Below are 16,770 nucleotides of genomic sequence, written 5' to 3'. Positions count from 1 at the left end.
CCTGCTCTCAGCCCCGCCCCTCCCCTCCCCACCATGCTCTCAGCCCCTCCTCTCTCTTCACCCTGCTCTCAGCCCCACCCCTCTCCTCTTCCCCCTGCTCTCAGCCCCACCCCTCTCCTCTTACCCCTGGTCTCAGCTCCTCCCCTTTCCCTGCTCCCAGCCTCTCCTCTCCCCCCCAACCCCGCTCTCAGTCCCGCCCCCTGCTCCTAGCCCCTCCCCTCCCCTTCTACCGTGCTCCTAGCCCCTCCCCTCTTTAGCCCTGCTCCCAGCCCCGCCCTCCCTTCGCTTCGTTTCTCCGCCTGCTGCGGCGCTTTCGTTACGTCACTTCCGGGCGACACCGGAAGGCGCGGAGGTCGCTGCCTTCCCTGGACAGTGGAGGCCTGTTCCCGGGACAAGTCGCCCTCCGGCCGTGAGGACTCGATGGCTGCCGTTCTCCTGAGGCCCCGCGCGGCCTGGGCCGTGTCCCTGTCGGTGTCGGCGCGCGGGCTCGGGGCCGTGGGCGCCCCACGCGCGGTGAGTGGGCGGGTGCGGGCCGAGGCCCCGGTGACCTTGGGCCCCCGCCTCAGTTTCTCCCGATGGGGGTCGGGGGTCGGGGGTCCCTCGGGGCAGGGCTCCCGATCTTGCCGCCGAGGCCTCCTCTTTCCGATTCTCCGGTCCTGTCCCGGAGGTGTCCGTGCGGGACCTCGTGTGTGTGAAGCTCCCGACTAGACGCCAAGGCCAGGCCTTCCCTCAGGGGGCTTATCTTCTGCGTGGAGCCCTTGGCTGTTCACCCATTCTCCTGGCTCAAGCCTTTGTGGGCCTTTTTTCTTTTTAGTTTTTAGGCAGTTGGGGTGAAGTGACTTGCCCAGGGTCACACAGCTAGTAAGGGTGTGAGGCCGGATTTGAACTCGGCTCCTCCTGACCTCGGGGCCGGTGCTTTTCCATCTGTGTGTCCTTCTGCTTTCTCCTGCCTGGATGATTCTTCCTCCTCCCCTCCGCTCCAGAGAAGCTCTGGCATCCTTCAGGGCTCACCCCCCCAGGGGCAGCTTTGCCAGAGGTCTTTCCCCACGCCACCACCTCAGTCATTTCTGCCTTGTTCGATTCTCCGTGACCCCATTGAGGGTTTCCTTGGCAGAGATACCGGAGTGGTTTACCGTTTCCTTCTCCAGCTCATTTTACAGGTGAGGAAACTGAGGCAGAGAGGGTGAAGTGACTTGCCCAGGGTCACACAGCTCGTAAGGGTGTGAGGCCGGATTTGAACTCAGGTCTTCCAGACTCCAGGCCTGGTGCTTTGTGCACTCTGGTGCCACCAAGCCACCCCCTCCCCCCCCCAGCTTAGTAGCTGTCCGCTTCTCCAGTGTGGACCAGTTTACATACATGCTTTCTCCTCAGGTTGAGTGCGGGTCAGGGAATGTTTCGTGTTTCCTTTCTGTCCCTAGTGCTGAACACAGTTCTTGGCACATAGTCAGTGCTTAATATATATTTGGCGGTCGATTTACCAGCTGCATTCTTGTCTGTGTTTAAGAGACCAGCTCCAATGCCAGTTCCTCCACTGAGTCAGTAAGACTGTTTTCTCTCAGCCCTCACCAAGGGCTTGCTTTGCTGCCTCTAATCTACTTTTCATGGATCGATTCCTATTGTAGTTAGGATTATGCACACAGCACGCATGCACACACACCCATAGGTCCGATCACTCACTAGAGTGTAAAACCTCTCTGAAGGTAGTGGACATTCTCTTATAGTACCATGTATATAGTAGGGGCTTAATACATGCTGATTTGAAATGCGATAAGCTGAGTTGAGGAATGTTACGATTTGAGATTCCTTTCTGGAATATTTGTCTTCTTATTGTTGGATGTTGTTTTTTTCAGGCAGGAATTCATACAGGTTCCCAACGCAAACGCCGCTATGGTCTCTTGTCTTACATACTTGGGGAGAGAACCACCAAGAAACTCACTGAGAGAAGCAAAGTGGTGACTGTGGATGGCAACATATGTTCTGGAAAAAGCGAACTTGCAAAACACTTAGCGGAAAAACTAGGTATGAGCTCCCTTTCTTCTAGGGAGAATCGTCCTGATTCTTTCCCATCGACGAGTGAATCCCCAGGACTTACCTGTGTCTGGACCAAGCCCCTCCCCTCCCTGTCCCAGAGAGCAGAATCCTTTCCTGCATCGTGTATCATTGGGTCTGCAGGAAAGGTCCTCCACTGCTGATCTAGAGGTGTAACACGTCTCATTGCCAAGAACGTTGCTGTATTTGGTGAACTCACAGGACTCTTGACAAGTCCTTTTTTCCATAAGTAAAGGACATGTAGGCGCAACTTAGCCAGCCTATGATATGCCAAGTGTGACTTCGTTTCTTCCATCCCCAGGTTTGAAACACTTTCCTGAAGTCGACATACATTATGCCGAGAAGAACTCAGGCGATGGAACGATCCTGAGTTTAGAGCTGGGCGGCAACTGCAGTTTGGAGAAGTTTTACGATGATCCCAGGAGTAATGACGGTAATGCTTATCGCCTGCAGTCCTGGCTCTACGCTAACCGCCTTCTGCAGTATTCTGACGCCCTGGACCACCTGCTGAGCACAGGTAGGAGAACCCCGGGCACCATAGAGAAGGCCAGAGGGGTGGCTTCCGGGGCTGTAGACCTGCTGTGTGAGGCCTGCATCTGGGGCCTCGCTGGGTGGGCTAGGAGGGAGGTCCTGGGGATCCTGGGAGCAGCCCTGCTTCTTTTTATCTGGAAGGACACTTCATTTTGTAAATCCCCTCCTACCGTTGTGTCAGGCTGTGAGTTGGGGCCTGGGCAGGTGGGCATGGTTCCCCTCCTTTAGTGACAGCTGGGTGGTTACTGGGGACAGTCACCATGTTGGTGAATGCTAGAGTCAGAGGGTCAGCCTTGTATACTGCTCTTCTGAGCGGCCGAGGGGAGGTCATTCTTTTAAACCCACTGTAATTATAGTTGAGAGGGGCTCTGTGGCTTAAGGGTTGCACAGGGCCTCTGAGCCAGGCTGACTTGGGTCCAAGTCCTGCCTGTATGACCCTGGGCCTGTCATTGCAAACCCCGCCACCCTTACCCCCTTCCCCGAAACTCTTAAGGTTGCAGAGAAGGTGCTGAGCTGCACTAGTGGGAGGCATTTCCTCCCCTGGTAAAATCATGGGTCTGAAGCCAGCTGGGCCCTTCTTGTGTATGTGGTGTTTTTGGGCTGACAAAGCCCTCCCCCTTTTTTCTGCACCCAACCCTTTGAGGGAGGTTGGGTTAGGGTGAGAGTCATTGCTGCCATTTTACTGACCAAGAAACTGGAGCGAGCCAGCTGGGGCGTCAGAGCCAGGATTCAGAGCCCCTTCTCTGGGCTCCTAGTCGGGCTGTCCAAGGCGGCTGAAGTTATCCTGCCGGGGTGGCTGGGGACCCTCGCTGGCTGTCCTCGGTCAGTGACCCTAACAGCGCTACTCTCATTGTGATGACAGGACAAGGCGTAGTTCTGGAGCGCTCCATCTTCAGCGACTTTGTCTTCATGGAGGCCATGTTCAAGCAAGGATTCATCCGAAAACAGTGTAAGTCGGCCCCGTCATTGGAACCTTCCTTGTCCGCACAGCCCCGTGGGCACGCTCGCAGCGTCCTCTGGGAGAGGCCCAGCGGCAGAATCGTTGCAGGAGCTTTGGGATCAGGCGCTCTGAGCGGTTTGACCTCTCGGGTGTCTGTGCCCTCTCCAGTGCTTCTGTCTCCTGTTTCTTTCTTGTTGCCGGCGGCGTCCCCGGTGCCGGGATGTCTTTAGGCACAAGTTGTTGTTTGAAGGGGCTTGGGTCCTTCCGCTTCAGCAGCCCAGCAGCCCCAGAACGTCAGGAACCCCTAGACTGGAGCCTCGCGCTCTCAGGTTTATGTGGAAGGGCTCGGTTTAGTAGCAGCTGTCCTTCTACCGCTTTGGGGTGCTCTGTTCTGTGTTTCTTTTGTCAGGAGTGAAGCAGGGTAGAGCTGGGGTGCTTTGGGGGTTGGAGGAGACCAGGCTGTGAGTTGGGGCCTGGGCAGGCTGGCGGAGTCCCAAGAGCCCCGATGGGGCGTCTGCGCCGGCCGAGAGCTCCTCTCCGCCTTATCGTGCACTCTTCCCTGGCCCGGGGAGGCCTTTTCTCCTCGTTGTTATTCCCGCCTTCCTGGATCCTGCTTCTCCTTCCAGGCTCAAAGTTCTGCCTTCTGCCTCCGGGCGCCTCCTTCGCTCCCTTGGCTCCCTGCCCTGGTCATGGCCATGTTCTATTCCCACCCCTGCTGTTACCCCCCTAGTCCAGTGTCAGCTCCCAGAGGGCGGCAGGGGCATGCCATTTTTGTTTTTGTAGAAACGGCTTGAGAGTTTTCTTTTTCCTCTCTTGGTGCCCACCCCACGAGAGTAAAATCTCTGCCCGCTTTCCTTCTCCTGTGGCAGGGCTGCCCCTCTCCCTCCTTGCTTGGGGGTAGGATCTTGTCATCATGTCTGAAGACTCAGCTCCTCTTTGTGACTGGGGAAGGCCATTTTCTGTGAGCCTGAAACAGCCCTTTGGTGTTGGCCCGTGGTCACAGGCCACGGAATGAAGAGCTGTGCCTGCCACCTTTCCATGCCAGTGCTGGGATCTGCGCAACCATCCCAGCTGATCTTTCTCCAGCTCCAAGGTGGGGAACCTGTGGCTTCGAGGCCACATGTGGCCCTCTAGGTCCTCAAGTGTGGCCCTTTGACTGAATCCAGACTTCTGAGCAGTTTTACTTCTTGGGTGTCTCTGTGCCCTTAATAAAAGGATTTGTTCTGTAAAACTTGGACTCAATCAAAAGGCCGCAACCAAGGACCTAGAAGGCCACGTGTGGCCTTGAGGCCCCAGGTATCCCACCACTGCTCAAGGCCTTGAAAACTCTCTAAGTCCTGTGCAGCCTTATAACAACCCTGTGAAATTGGGTCATCAGCTTTTTGTACGTGAGAACCTGAGCCTCTGAGAGTCACGGAAACCGGAAGCAGGATTTGAAGCTGATCGGGCCTGATTCCTGGGCCAGGCCTCTTCATTGGACTTCAGTGTGACCACCTCATTTTACAGAGGAGGAGACTGAGGCCCCAAGAGGCTGAACGATTTGCCTTGTCTTTTTCCTAGAATTCTGCCTCCTGTGAGTTGTGGCCGAAGGCTGTGAACCAGAGCTCTAGAGTTAAGTGTGCCTTTCAAGTGAATTAAAAAAAAACAACAACCAGAATGGAAACACAAAATGTTTGCTTCTGAGGCATGTATTTGAGTGCTTGTCATAAAGCACCCCTTAGTAATTCAGGGGAGCCTAATTTCCTTTCCTTTTTAGGAAAAAGCTGTTTGAGTTACTATATGTTTGCTTGACCAAAAGAGTACATGGACTGAAGTCTACTAACCTGTGAGGACATTTGGTAGGTGGGGACGTGACTTAGATCTCCTTTGTGTGTTCCCAGCTGCCTGTGCTGGCCGGACGTCCTCTTAGGCTGACTCTTTTTCCCCTTTCTCCAGGCGTGGAGCACTACGAGGAGATCAAACGTCTCACCGCCCCGCAGTATTTGCCTCCTCACCTGGTTATATATGTTGATGCACCTGTTCCCGAGATCCTGAAGAAGATTCAGGAGAAAGGAAATGTAATCCAACCTTTCTGTCCAAGGCCCATCTTATTTTGTGTCCGTCCCTCACCATTTGGAAATCCTTTTGGCACCATCGTGTTCTTTTACACACACTCATGCCCACTCTTGAGAAGTGTCCACTTGGCACAAGGGGGCTAGAGAAACAGCCACCGGCACTGGGGGAGGGGATCCCTCCTAGGGGAAGGTGCTGGGAGTTGTCTTCGCGACATGGGGGCAGGGGTCGCGTATGGGGCTGGGTGGGCTTTGAGCTTATTTCACTGCAGTCCCTTAGGGCGTGGCACCTTAGAAGAGGATAGGTGGGTGGTCCCTCATCCTTTTATTTCTAAGGAATCCCAGGATATTAGACTTAGGAGAATCAGCAGAGATCTTCTGTTCCCACCCTCTCATTTTATCTCAAAGGACTGAGGCCCAGAGAGGTTAAACTTGGAGAGATGGCCGTCTTGTGGAGAGCTAGGAGGGACAGTTACATCATCGTTTTCGTAGTTTTCTCCTCTCTTCCTCCTGCTAGTGGGTCCTATGTCCTGGTCCGTGAGGTGGCCGAGCATCTGTTCCCTTTCCCTTCTCTTGGAATGCAGACGTAACAGGTAGTCTAGCAGCCTTCCAGATTCTGGGAAGGGCTGTCTGGGCCTCAGGGGAGCTCTGGCCGAAAGCCACGAGCAGCATCCGTCTTTGGGGCTCCATGTCCCTCCTTTCCACTCGACGTGGCAGAGGTGTACTTTGGATCGACCCTAAAGGCAGGCCCCCCATAAGGACTTGGGATTTTACCATGCCAGTCAGTGGCTAGGATCTTTGCTCTCCTTTATGGTTCTTTTCCTCATCCCTTCTGTCGTTTACCGACATACCCGTGCACCACCGAGTTGGTGATAGGTTTTCTTTATCGGATGCCTTGTCCTTGGGCAAGAAAACAAGCTCCCAGTTATGCATTGGTCCTCTGGGGAGACTTGACCCACTTTCTGTGACCATTCCTTGACCGCTGGCCTGTGTTTGTGTATTTGTAGTAGCGGGCTGTGTGTGGCCAGCGAGAAGGCTCAGCCGGCATCCTGCTGGGAGTGGGCCTGAGGAGCTTCAGCGGCTCTTAGTCAGCTTTAAATGTGGAGCCGAGAGGCGGCAGGGCTAGTGCTCCAGAGGTGGAGGCAGAGGCGGAGGCCCCAGGGCCCACTGCCCCACTTTAGGAGCAAAGTGGGGCTAGAGTGTTTCTCTGGTTCCTTCTGGCCGTAATAGACGCATTCCAAGCCACCCAGACAGTGGCTGGGTGGGGCAAAGGGAGGGAGAGAAGCAGTTAGTTCAGAACTCACATTCTTTGCATCTTCCTTCATGATATGCTTCGTAGTGACCGGGACAAGCGGGGTTAGAGCAGTCTGGTGTGTCTGGGCTGATAGGTGATGGACTGGGCTTTCCTGCTTCATCCTCTGTCACCGTGTCTCACGTCTCACTTTTGTTTGTTTAGGCCCACGAAAAGAAGATCACAGCCGCCTATCTGCAGGACATTGAAGATGCCTACAAGAAAACCTTCCTTCCAGAAATGAGGTCGGTCAAGCAGCTTGACTCTCCTGGCCACCCGCCTGCCCTGGAGAGCGTCCTCATCTCTTATTTAAGCCAGCCTTGCAGGCAGGCCCAACTTTGTCCCACGTAACCTTCTGTCTGTTGGCCTGAATGACCCTGGGGAGGACTCCCCAATTTCTTTTGGGCTGAAGGTGTGAACCCAGGCTGATTGGCTTGGCATTTTAAGTGCACACATTCAAGTTGCTCTGCTGGTGTTCTTGGACCTTTTGATAAGCTCTGGCCAAGTTCTGGGGTGGGGCTTCAAGGGTGGATTCTCTGTAAGCTCCACCTTGGGTCAGGGGTTGCCATGTGCCCTAGGGCCTGGAGGACCACTGCATCCCGCCCAGTTCATGGCTTTAACAGACAAGGTCACGGCTGACAGTCTTCCAGGTGCCAGCAGCTTTGCAGCCTTGCAATAAGGTGTGGCCATGATGTATGTGGTAATTACTGTTGGTGTGTGACGCCCAAGAGGGTTATTGTTAAAATAGCCTGGGTTGGGGCCTCCCAGTGTGGGCACCAGACCTATGTAGGGAAGTCCTGGCAAGAGTGTTTGACAAGAACCTCAGCGTTCTTTGAGCTTTGCATGTGGCTGGAGAGGAAGTCGAGGACATGGGAGTAAATGAATGGATTTAGGGAGTACCTGTAGCTTATTCCCAGTATACACATGGTTTGAGTTCTTAATCCAGTGTTTGGCACTCAGAATCTTCTTCCCAAGATGACACATTTGGTGCCCTAGTAGTGCCTTCGAGGGCCAGCCAAAACCCTGGGTGTGTGTTTGCTTTCAAAGCGGTCCTCTGTAGTACTGTTAGTGTCGGTAATAAGACAGAGCAGTAGCAGCCACGAATATCCAAATGCATCTTTTTCTCGTGAAAGCTGGTTCTTGAGAAAAGTAATTTTAGTTTGAAGAAGCCAAGATGGGAGTTTGTGGGCATTTTGAGCTGGGGTTCTGGGTCCCTTGAAGGGCCTTAAAGGTAGAAGACGCTGCCTATAAGTGTGCTGAAAGATTCCACACACGTCATACTAGTATATCTGCTCCAAAGATCATTTGGGGGGGTTTTTTGGGTTTAAACCTGGGATTTCAGCAACCTGGGGAACTCCTGGTACAGAAGTCTCCTTTGCTAACGTAGCTCATTGGGTCTGAGACCTAGAGCAGGATGGCTTCTCAGAGGCTGTCTGATGTGATCCCCACATTTTACAATTAAGCAAACTGAGGCCCAGAGAGAGAAGGTGTGGAGGGGCTTGTCCAAAGACTCACGGTAGGGAGCAAGCATCAGGGTGGAAATTCAGTCTCAGGTCTTCGAGTCCATCACCTGTCCTCTGTAACTCTGGGTCTGGGGGCTAGGCTAGAGCTGCCCTCTTCCAGGTGGCTGCCACGCATGCTCTTGGGCTCCGGGATTACTGAGTGGGAGGTGGGACTCCCCTCCTTCTGACTCGCATTTGGGTGGGAAGTGGTGCGTGGACCAGAGCTGGCAGTGAAGGGTGACTCCTGGGTCATGAACCTGGGCGCTCTCTTTGACAGAAAGAGCAGTGTGATGAGGAAGAGAGGATTTGGGGGTTTTGGACCTGCTGAGTTTGAGGTGTCTATGGCATATGCAGGTTGGGATGTGAGATTGGAATTCAGTGAGGAGATGAAGACCGTGCAGTTAGGGTTATCTGCATGGAGGTGATGGGGAGCCAGTGGGCACTGATGGGCGCCAGGGGAGAGTCTGGTCACAGAGAGGAAGCCTGAGGACCAGCAGAGGGCCATTAGGCTTAGACACAGAGCAAAGAAGTTGAGGGAGGAGAGAGCTCACTGTCAGGGTCCGGGCGGCTTTCCTGCTCTGACGAGTGGAGGACTTGGCGTCTGGGCCCGGCACTGGGCTCACTCCTGAATCAAAGGAAGAGGGGGAGTCTCCTGGCGGTGGGAACCTTGTTAGGTTACGCATCATCAGGGAGCGTTCGTGGGAGATTGGAAAGGATTTGAATTGAACTGAATTTGACTTACTTTATTTTATTTTTTTATAGTAAAAATTGTGAGATTTTACAATATACAGCAAAGGAAGCGAAGGATGTGGACAAGGTAAGGGTTAAAATAGATGGACAAGTTTTTGTTTTCCGTCTCATCCTTGAAAACTTTTAATTTTGCCTTTTGTGGTTAAATTATGAGTTCACATTTTAAATGCTTGAATGTCAGATAATTCCATTTCCTCATCCTCAGAATGGGCCTAATAATAAATAGTGCCTCTTTCACAGAGTGGTTGGGAGGGCCAGCGCATGTACGGGCACGCACGTGTACACACACACTCACTCTCAAACACTCTCTCTCCTCTCTCTCTCTCTGTCTCTCTCTCTCCCCCCCTCTCCCCCTGTCCCTGTCTATCTCCCTCCCTCCCTCCCTCCCTTCCTTCCTTCCTCTCCCCGCCCCCACCTCCTCTTGCTGCCCTGCCTGGTGCCTGTCCCCTCCCAGGTTAGGCTCGTCACCTCTGAACTCCCCACCCAAAGGCAGGCCAAGCCTTGGCTGATCCCGGCTCTGATTAGAGGACTGGGGGTGGACTACTGAGCTCCTCCCAATTCCTTCCTCTGTAGAGGGGGGAACTGGCCTTTGGCCCCCTCTGCTCTATTAGATTGTGAGTTCTTTGAGGGCAGGGACTGGCTTCCTTTTTATTAATTGTATCTCCAGTATTTAATCAAGGTGGCTTGGATTGGATAATTCCTCTCGCTTTATTTTTGGAGATAAGAAACCTGAGGTCCAGAGGTAAATGACCTGGCCCAGGTCAGACTCTCAGCTAGTGGCCTAGACCTTGTGATTGCCGGTCCTGGGCCAGCGTCACTGGAACCGGGGACCGAAACTGTGTCATTGTACAGAATTCCCAGTTCATTTGGGAACTGATGCTTTGTTTTTATTACAAAGGAATCGGGAGGTCCACTTACTGCTGCTTGGTGTCTTTCTGGAGGGGCTGAGCCTGAATATAGTTGGGGTAGAGGCCAGAGAAACTGTTACCTACCTCTTCTTGGGCGCTCTGGGGAGTCGGGTGGGGAGAACGTGGTCCAGAGGTCATGCTCCAGAGAGGACTGGAGAGTGCCCTTGGGATTTGGTCATTCAGGGAGTTACTGGTAACCTTTGAGGTCACAGTTTTAGGAGAGAGGTGCAGACAGATGCTGCATCCCAAGGCACTAGAGCTAATGCAGAAGGAATGCTGTGGAAAGTATCTTACTTTTTCCAGAGGTTTGGCACCGAAAGTGAGAAGATGGAGACCCAAGTGTGTTTATAGCCGGTGGAAAAGGGAAATGGGTTTGCTGGAGGCAGGAGAGGTGGGAGTGAGGGCGAAGGCTTTGTCCTGATCTTTGGCTCAATGTAAGTAGGAGAGAGTGGATGCAGAAGAGAGTCCTGGCCTTGCGGTGGCCTCTGCCTTCTTGGGAAATGGGCTGAGTCATGGGAATGAATGAAGCATTTAGTAAGCACTTACTGTATGCAGAGCACTGGAAATACAGGACAGTTCCAGCTCTCCAGGAGGGTCAGATGGAAAGGTCCTTAGGGTGCAGGGCAAAGGAGATGGTCAGGCCTCTTCTTTCATGTCATTTCTACTGGAAAAATGAACCATTGGACAGGGCCGGGGGCCTTGGTGGCAAGAATTTTCTAGGGCTTCAGTAAGTACAGGAGCCGTTGGCCAGGCTCAGCTGGAGGAGGTTGAGAGCAGCAGGCTGGAAGGCCGGCTCCTCCTGAGGATCTAGGCCTCAGGGTCCTGGGCTGTATCCAGTGGGACCTGAGAGGATTGGGGTTAAGGTGGTGCAGGGTCTGCCTCGTCTGCGTGCATGGTCTCTCCCTCCCGGGTTTCGCTGCTTCAGCCAGGCTGACGTGGCTGGCCCCTTCATCAGAGGTGCTTCCCTGGATCGTCTGCTCTTGGGGGGAAGATTGTGGGCACAAGACCTGAGGAGAGGGTTTGGACCTGACACAAGTAGGGCTTGTCATCAGATGAAGACATAACCCGGGCTGACAAAGCTATTAGCCACTCATTCTGTCAGACTAATGAATAAGGGAGCTATCTGGAATAGGGAAACTCGCTTTCTGGTGGTTTATGGGTTGTTTCCTCCCTCCTAAATGAGGCCCTCCTTTCCTCCAAGGCCCAGCTCAGGGGCCCCTCCTCAGAAAGTCTTTCCTGAGCTGCTTGGAAGGAAGCTGCCTGAAGGCAGGCAGTGTGCTGGGGTTGGGGGTGGCCCAGTGCCTCCTTAGTAGACTCTTAATACACGCTTGGTGAGTTGAACCCAGTTTAACGTCGGATGTTCTTTTTAGGTTTTGGAAGATTTCGACTATGTCAAGTTTGATAAAGGTCCTTGGCTGGAGCAAGATGACCGTTCTCTCCACCACTTGAGGAAGCTGTGAGTCTATTCTTGTGCTTGGGAATGGCCAGGGAGCTCAGCGAGCTCTTTGGAGGGCACTTTGTCAGGGGTATGCCCTGGCCCCAGTGCCCAAAAGCATCACATGGAGTAGGGAGGCGGCAGTTTGAGGTAACAGAATGCAGAGTGGCAGAGCTTTCTTGAATTTATTCTATCGCCTATCGTAACATTTGGTTCCAGGCTGCTCCTTTGTTTACGTGGTGTTTCTGTGGTGAACGTCTTTTTGGATCCACAAATGTTCCAAGCCACTGTTTGATCCATGCAGTCATAGAGTGGCCCTCTGGAAATTGGCTGCAGTAGCTATAAGGCGGCATGCAGCCTGCTGCTAGACAGTAAAACGGACACAAGGACCTAGAACCTGCTAGCCTCGCCTATTTCCTCCCTTGGGATCCCAGCCCTTGTCAGCCTCGAAGCTGGGGGCGCCTTGGTCCTGCACAGCTATGAAGCCACCGTGTCACCATCACTGTCGGCGGCCCCTGTGGTGGCTGTTGGCCAAAGGCAGAAGACGGCACAGACTCAGGCCCACTTCCCGACGAAGCTGGTCAGGAGTCGAGGGGGCAGGGGCAGACAAGGCCCTGGTGACAGCTCCTGCACCGGTGCACGTGAAGACTTCTGGGAGTGAGCAGAGGGGTGATCGGTGAGGATTGGCGGGGGAATCCGCACTTCATGGAGATCAGGCTGATCTTGTGAAATGAAGGCAGGCTTTGTTAGGCTCGTATTTCACAAAGATTCTCATCGTCTTTGGGATAAAATTGGTGTTCTCCTCAGTGCTCCCTCCTGCTGTAGTGAAGCTCCAGAGCTAGTGACCCGGGATAGCCAGGGCAGACTGACAAGAGGCTGCTTTAAATACACGTAGAAAATTGCATGTCAAAGAAGCAGCTACAATTTAAACATCAGCCTGGGAGAATCAAGGCAGGGGCCTTCTCTCCTTCCACGCCCCCCCAGGAAAGGGCCTTTATTGGGGACATGAGGACTCAAGAGTGTGTAACGCTGCCTGTCCTTGGGCTCTCAGGAGACGCTTATGTGCTGGAAGGATCTGAGAGAAGCAAGGGCCAAGAGGCAAAGAGAGGTAAATGTGGGAGAAGAGAAGAGGGAAACCTGGGCTCTATCCTCCTCACCAATTGGTGGCTCCGGGGACACCGTAGGGATCTCATCTCTCCTGCGTGCTACGGGCGTGACCTTGAGCAAATCCCTTCTTGTCCTTGGGTTTCCTGTGCTCAGAGTGAGAGAAGAGGGCATTGGATGAGGTGGCTTCTGCCCTGGAGAGAGGCATCGTGAAGTTAATTGTAGAAAACCCGGAGGAGGAAAGGAGAGGAGCTTGAGGATAAGGGCTCTGTGGACATCATCGGGTTTGATGAGCGGGGATTGACCACGGAGAGGGACAGCCTGCGCGCGCAGGAGGCTCCAGTGTAGGAACCGTGTCAGCACAGGCTCAATTCGCAGTCTCTGCAGTTGTAGTTCTAATGCCGACAAGTCCCTGGGTGGAAATGCATCAGATGATCTTTGGATTTATATGGGGAAGGAGAACCGAGCTGGAATGCTGAACCCTGAAGGCTTGCCCTGCCAGGCTTTGGAAAAACTTTCAAGTGAGCATTGTTGAGACCGACTTGGGATCGACAAAAAATAGAAAGAAAATGAATTAGTGTCACGGGATAAATGTTCTAGAAATAGAATGAAATTGTGCAGAAGACGGGAGGGGAGAAAACATGAACATAAAAGGGTGTTTGGTGTCCCTTTTCCAAGCTCTCCCAGGTTCTTTCTCAGGTGGAGGTGAGTAGGGAGAGCCTCTGCAAAGGAGGCGGGACTCGTCTTCTTTTATGTCCTCCTGATCTCATTCGGCCTTCCCGTAGGTGTCATCACAGCTACTTTGCCCCCCAGAATCTCCCAACTCTTCCAGTGGAACAGAGAACCAAGGAGATCTCTCTGTTCTTCCCAGGACCATTTCCTTTTCACTGCCTCTGACTGGCAGCTCTCTGCCCTCCTCCTCTCAAATGTTCTTTAAACATTTGGTAGAATTGACCTGGGACCAGGATGAGATAGACCCCCCTCAATGGGTCGTCCATCCAGTTGTGTGCCATACTTTGTACCAGACGTATTCGTCTGTTTTCTTTGTCCTCTGTGCATGGTGAGCAGATCGTTTAACTGACCTTATTGTCCTTGAGAAGGCCCTGCAGTGTTCTCAGATGGGGGCAGTCATCCCAGGGTCAACACCCCCAGCAGGTGGTCTGCAGGACCTTCCTACCATGAAGATGCTGAAAACAGCAGGCAGACAGCCTTGGAGGATGCTCGGCTGTTGGCTGAACCCCTGGGAAGTGTCCGCCGCAGACGAGATGTCTTCCATGGCATCTTTCATCTCGTATCGGCTTCTGATGATATGGGAGTGAGCTTTCCCCCTCCCGTCTGCACTCCAGCCTCTGCCTTCTGTCAGAAGACAGCCAGACTTCCTTAATGGAGAGAGCTGGTTCCGCTGAGTAGAGTGCAGTCTGGTGCTCTTACCAGAGTTCAGCCATCTACCTCCTCGGCTCAGAAATGCTTCCTCCATCTGGATTTCTGGCCCTCCTCTCCGTCAGGTTGGGTGTCCCAGGCAGACTCGATGCTCTGTCCTTGCAGAGCCACTGGCCTGGGTGGTCTGGGCTGCTGCCCTCCTCCTGTTAGCTTAGGTTCTCATGCCTGATGTCCTCCGCTCCAGCTGGCTTCCTTCCCAGCTTCTCTCAGCCACACGCCCCCTTCTCCCCTCCTGAGCTCCGGCCTGCCGCCTCTTACCACACCCTCATCCTCTTCTTAGCTGCTGGGGCCTGACCCCTCAAACTCCAGGGGCTCCCCGTCACTAAACTCTTCCTTTTAGCCCTTAAGCCTTCACAGCAGGACCCTCTTTTTTATACCCCACCTTGCCAATTGCTCTCCCATTCAGCCACACAGGCCTCTTTTCTGTTCTCTAGCATAGCCTCTGTCCCCTGGGCCTGGAATATTCTCAGCCTCTTGGCCTCCTGCAGGATCGACCTGGGAGTGTCCTTTCCTTCCCTTCCTGACCTTGACATCTTTGCCCATCCTGTCCTGTCTCTGAGGAAGAGGCCTTGTCCTTGCCGAGGCCAGCCCTTGACAGTAGTGCCCACCGTCCCTGCCAGTCGCTCCCTCTCTGTTCTTTTCACCTTAATGCCCTGCACCTCCAACGTACTCAAACCAAACAAAAGCCCTGAGGTCCTCCCCTGGCCTCTGGCCCCCTCCTTTCACTGCCAGGCCCCTAGAAGGGGTCTCCTTGCCTTCACTTGATCCTTCACCCCTCACTTTGTAAGCCCTTTGCCACCTGGTTTCTTCACTGGCCTAAAACTCTTCTCTCTGAGGTTCCTGAAAATCATGGCATTTTTTTTTACCGTTCTTTGTGGTTTCACTCTCATGATGCTTCATTTCCCAAAATACCTCCTTCCAGCCATTCCCTCATCGAGTCCCCAGCATTAAGCAAAGCTAACCATCCCCACAAAGGGCTGGTGTCCTCGGTAGGGTCCGCCTCCATGGTCCCTCCCGCTGCCAAGTGCGGCAGGAGGCGCATTTTCACTCCTTTTCCTTGGGGCCACGTCTGGCCATGATCCTTACACACCTCGTTTCTGTGGCTGTGGCTGCGTGGCTGCCGTCCAAATGGTTCCACGGTCTTTATTGCCTTCCCGCTGTATGAATGTGCTGCCTCCCGTCAGTGGACATCTGCTTTTTCTGCCGGTCTTTGCTACCCTAGGAGTGCGGCTGGGACACCTTGCCCTTTGTCACTGCCCTCCTTGGTGTCTTTCGGTCAGAGGGCACGGATGTTATACTTGCTTTCTTAGCATCATTCCAGATTACTTTTACATAGAGCCCTGGATCTGCCATCACATGGGGCCTCTGACACCTAACTGCTCTCTGCCTCAGTTTCCTCATCTGTCTAATGGAGAGAAAAGCACCTCCCTTCCAGAATTGCTCTTTGCCAACCTTCAAGTATTGAGCAAAAGTCACCATCTGTCACTCATTGTTGAAGTGGCTGGACTGACAGCCGTCTGTGTCTTGAGCGCCCAGTGCACGGCCTTTTCTTTCCGGACCCTTGACCCCTTTCAGCTCTCTGCCCTTCCTCTGCTTTAGTCTTTGCTCCCTTTGCTTCTGTGGTCCTTTCCGTGGGGTGTGCTCCTGCGTGTGGTCCCGGACCCTCTTTATTGACAGCCCCCTCTCCTCTCGCTCCCACCCCGCTTTCTTCTCTGCTGACGCCTCATTTCCCTTTGTTCGCTCTGTGAACAGCTTCGTCTTCTCCCTCTGCGTCCCCTATAGTGGCACAGTGCAGGAACCTCTGCCCGGCGCCCGTGCCCTGTCCTTAGTCCTCCTCAAGCCTGCCTGGCATGTGGCACGGACGGTTCAGTGAATGTGTCCTCGGTCCCTTGTCATCTCCCCCAAACAAGAGCAGAGCTGCTCTTTTCTTTGCGTTTGCTTCGTTCTTTTGCATTGGCATCTCTTTGTGGCCAGCTTCCAGTGACCACAGATGCTGATGTCCAGCAGGTCCTTTTCGCCACGAGTCTGCACCCCTGGTTTTAGCCCCACACCGAGGATGAACTTGTCCTCCCTGCCCCTATTTCTGTTGTGACCTCTGTCTTTGGTGGGAGCATCCAGCTGGGCGTGGAGGCTGCTTTTCATGGGCCCGCTCCCTGACCGGCCTGGTTCCCTGTGCCCAGGTGGCCTCTGTGGTTGTGTGTCTCGCCACTGTCCACTAAGCCATGTATTCCTTTCCGCCACCTGGGACTTCATTGGCCTTGGGGTGGCTGGCCAGGCCATGAGGGCAGGAATTCGGCCTTCCTTTGTCCTCTAGGGCGATCGCTTCTATTTGTAAAACAAGGCCTCTGTCCATGAGGAAGCAGCCCCTCTGACCCCAGAGTTTTGTGCTATGTTCTTCGGCTTCACTCTGATTCGTAGACTATGCCCAGTGAGGAGATGCAGCCGAGCTTTTCCCAGGCCTTTGGGTGGCATGTTGGAGCCTGGTTTCCAGCAGGAGTTTGCTGGCCTGGCGGGTCTTGGGTGAGTACGTCACCTTTCTAGGCAGGTGCCTAATCCAGCCAGTGCTGCCCCCCGGGGCTGCCCAGCCTAGACAGCTTTGGGCAGGGGTGCCCTGGGGCTTTGTGGCACCAGCATCCCTGTCAGGCAGGAGGGAGCTGTGAGCAGTTAGATCCTTCAGTCAGCATCAGGGTCTTGTGGGCTGCATTCCCCTCAGTCTCCATGTAGATGGAGCTGTGGGCCTGCCTAGGTTCCCCAAATCCTCCACATTTT

At 53.9% G+C, this 16,770-nt stretch overlaps 1 protein-coding gene across 1 annotated transcript in view; it reads left to right on the top strand.

Annotated features, from left to right (window-relative positions):
* Nucleotides 1-405: 405 nt before the first annotated feature.
* LOC114025710 (NADH dehydrogenase [ubiquinone] 1 alpha subcomplex subunit 10, mitochondrial-like) overlaps nucleotides 406-16,770 on the top strand; it is a 50,618-nt gene continuing 34,253 nt past the window's right edge. The window contains exons 1-8 of the mRNA XM_027839177.1: nucleotides 406-513; nucleotides 1,851-2,019; nucleotides 2,351-2,566; nucleotides 3,443-3,529; nucleotides 5,456-5,577; nucleotides 7,028-7,107; nucleotides 9,127-9,181; nucleotides 11,393-11,478. Coding sequence (XP_027694978.1) covers nucleotides 421-513; nucleotides 1,851-2,019; nucleotides 2,351-2,566; nucleotides 3,443-3,529; nucleotides 5,456-5,577; nucleotides 7,028-7,107; nucleotides 9,127-9,181; nucleotides 11,393-11,478 — 908 coding nt within the window. The 5' untranslated portion in view covers nucleotides 406-420. The remainder of the gene's footprint in view (nucleotides 514-1,850; nucleotides 2,020-2,350; nucleotides 2,567-3,442; nucleotides 3,530-5,455; nucleotides 5,578-7,027; nucleotides 7,108-9,126; nucleotides 9,182-11,392; nucleotides 11,479-16,770) is intronic.

This window comes from Vombatus ursinus, unplaced genomic scaffold (assembly GCF_900497805.2).
Source record: "Vombatus ursinus unplaced genomic scaffold, bare-nosed wombat genome assembly UNPS02004679.1, whole genome shotgun sequence".
NCBI classification, from domain to species: domain Eukaryota; kingdom Metazoa; phylum Chordata; class Mammalia; order Diprotodontia; family Vombatidae; genus Vombatus; species Vombatus ursinus.
The sequence above is the reverse complement of the archived record's forward strand: the minus strand, read 5'-3'. Positions and strand labels throughout refer to the sequence as shown.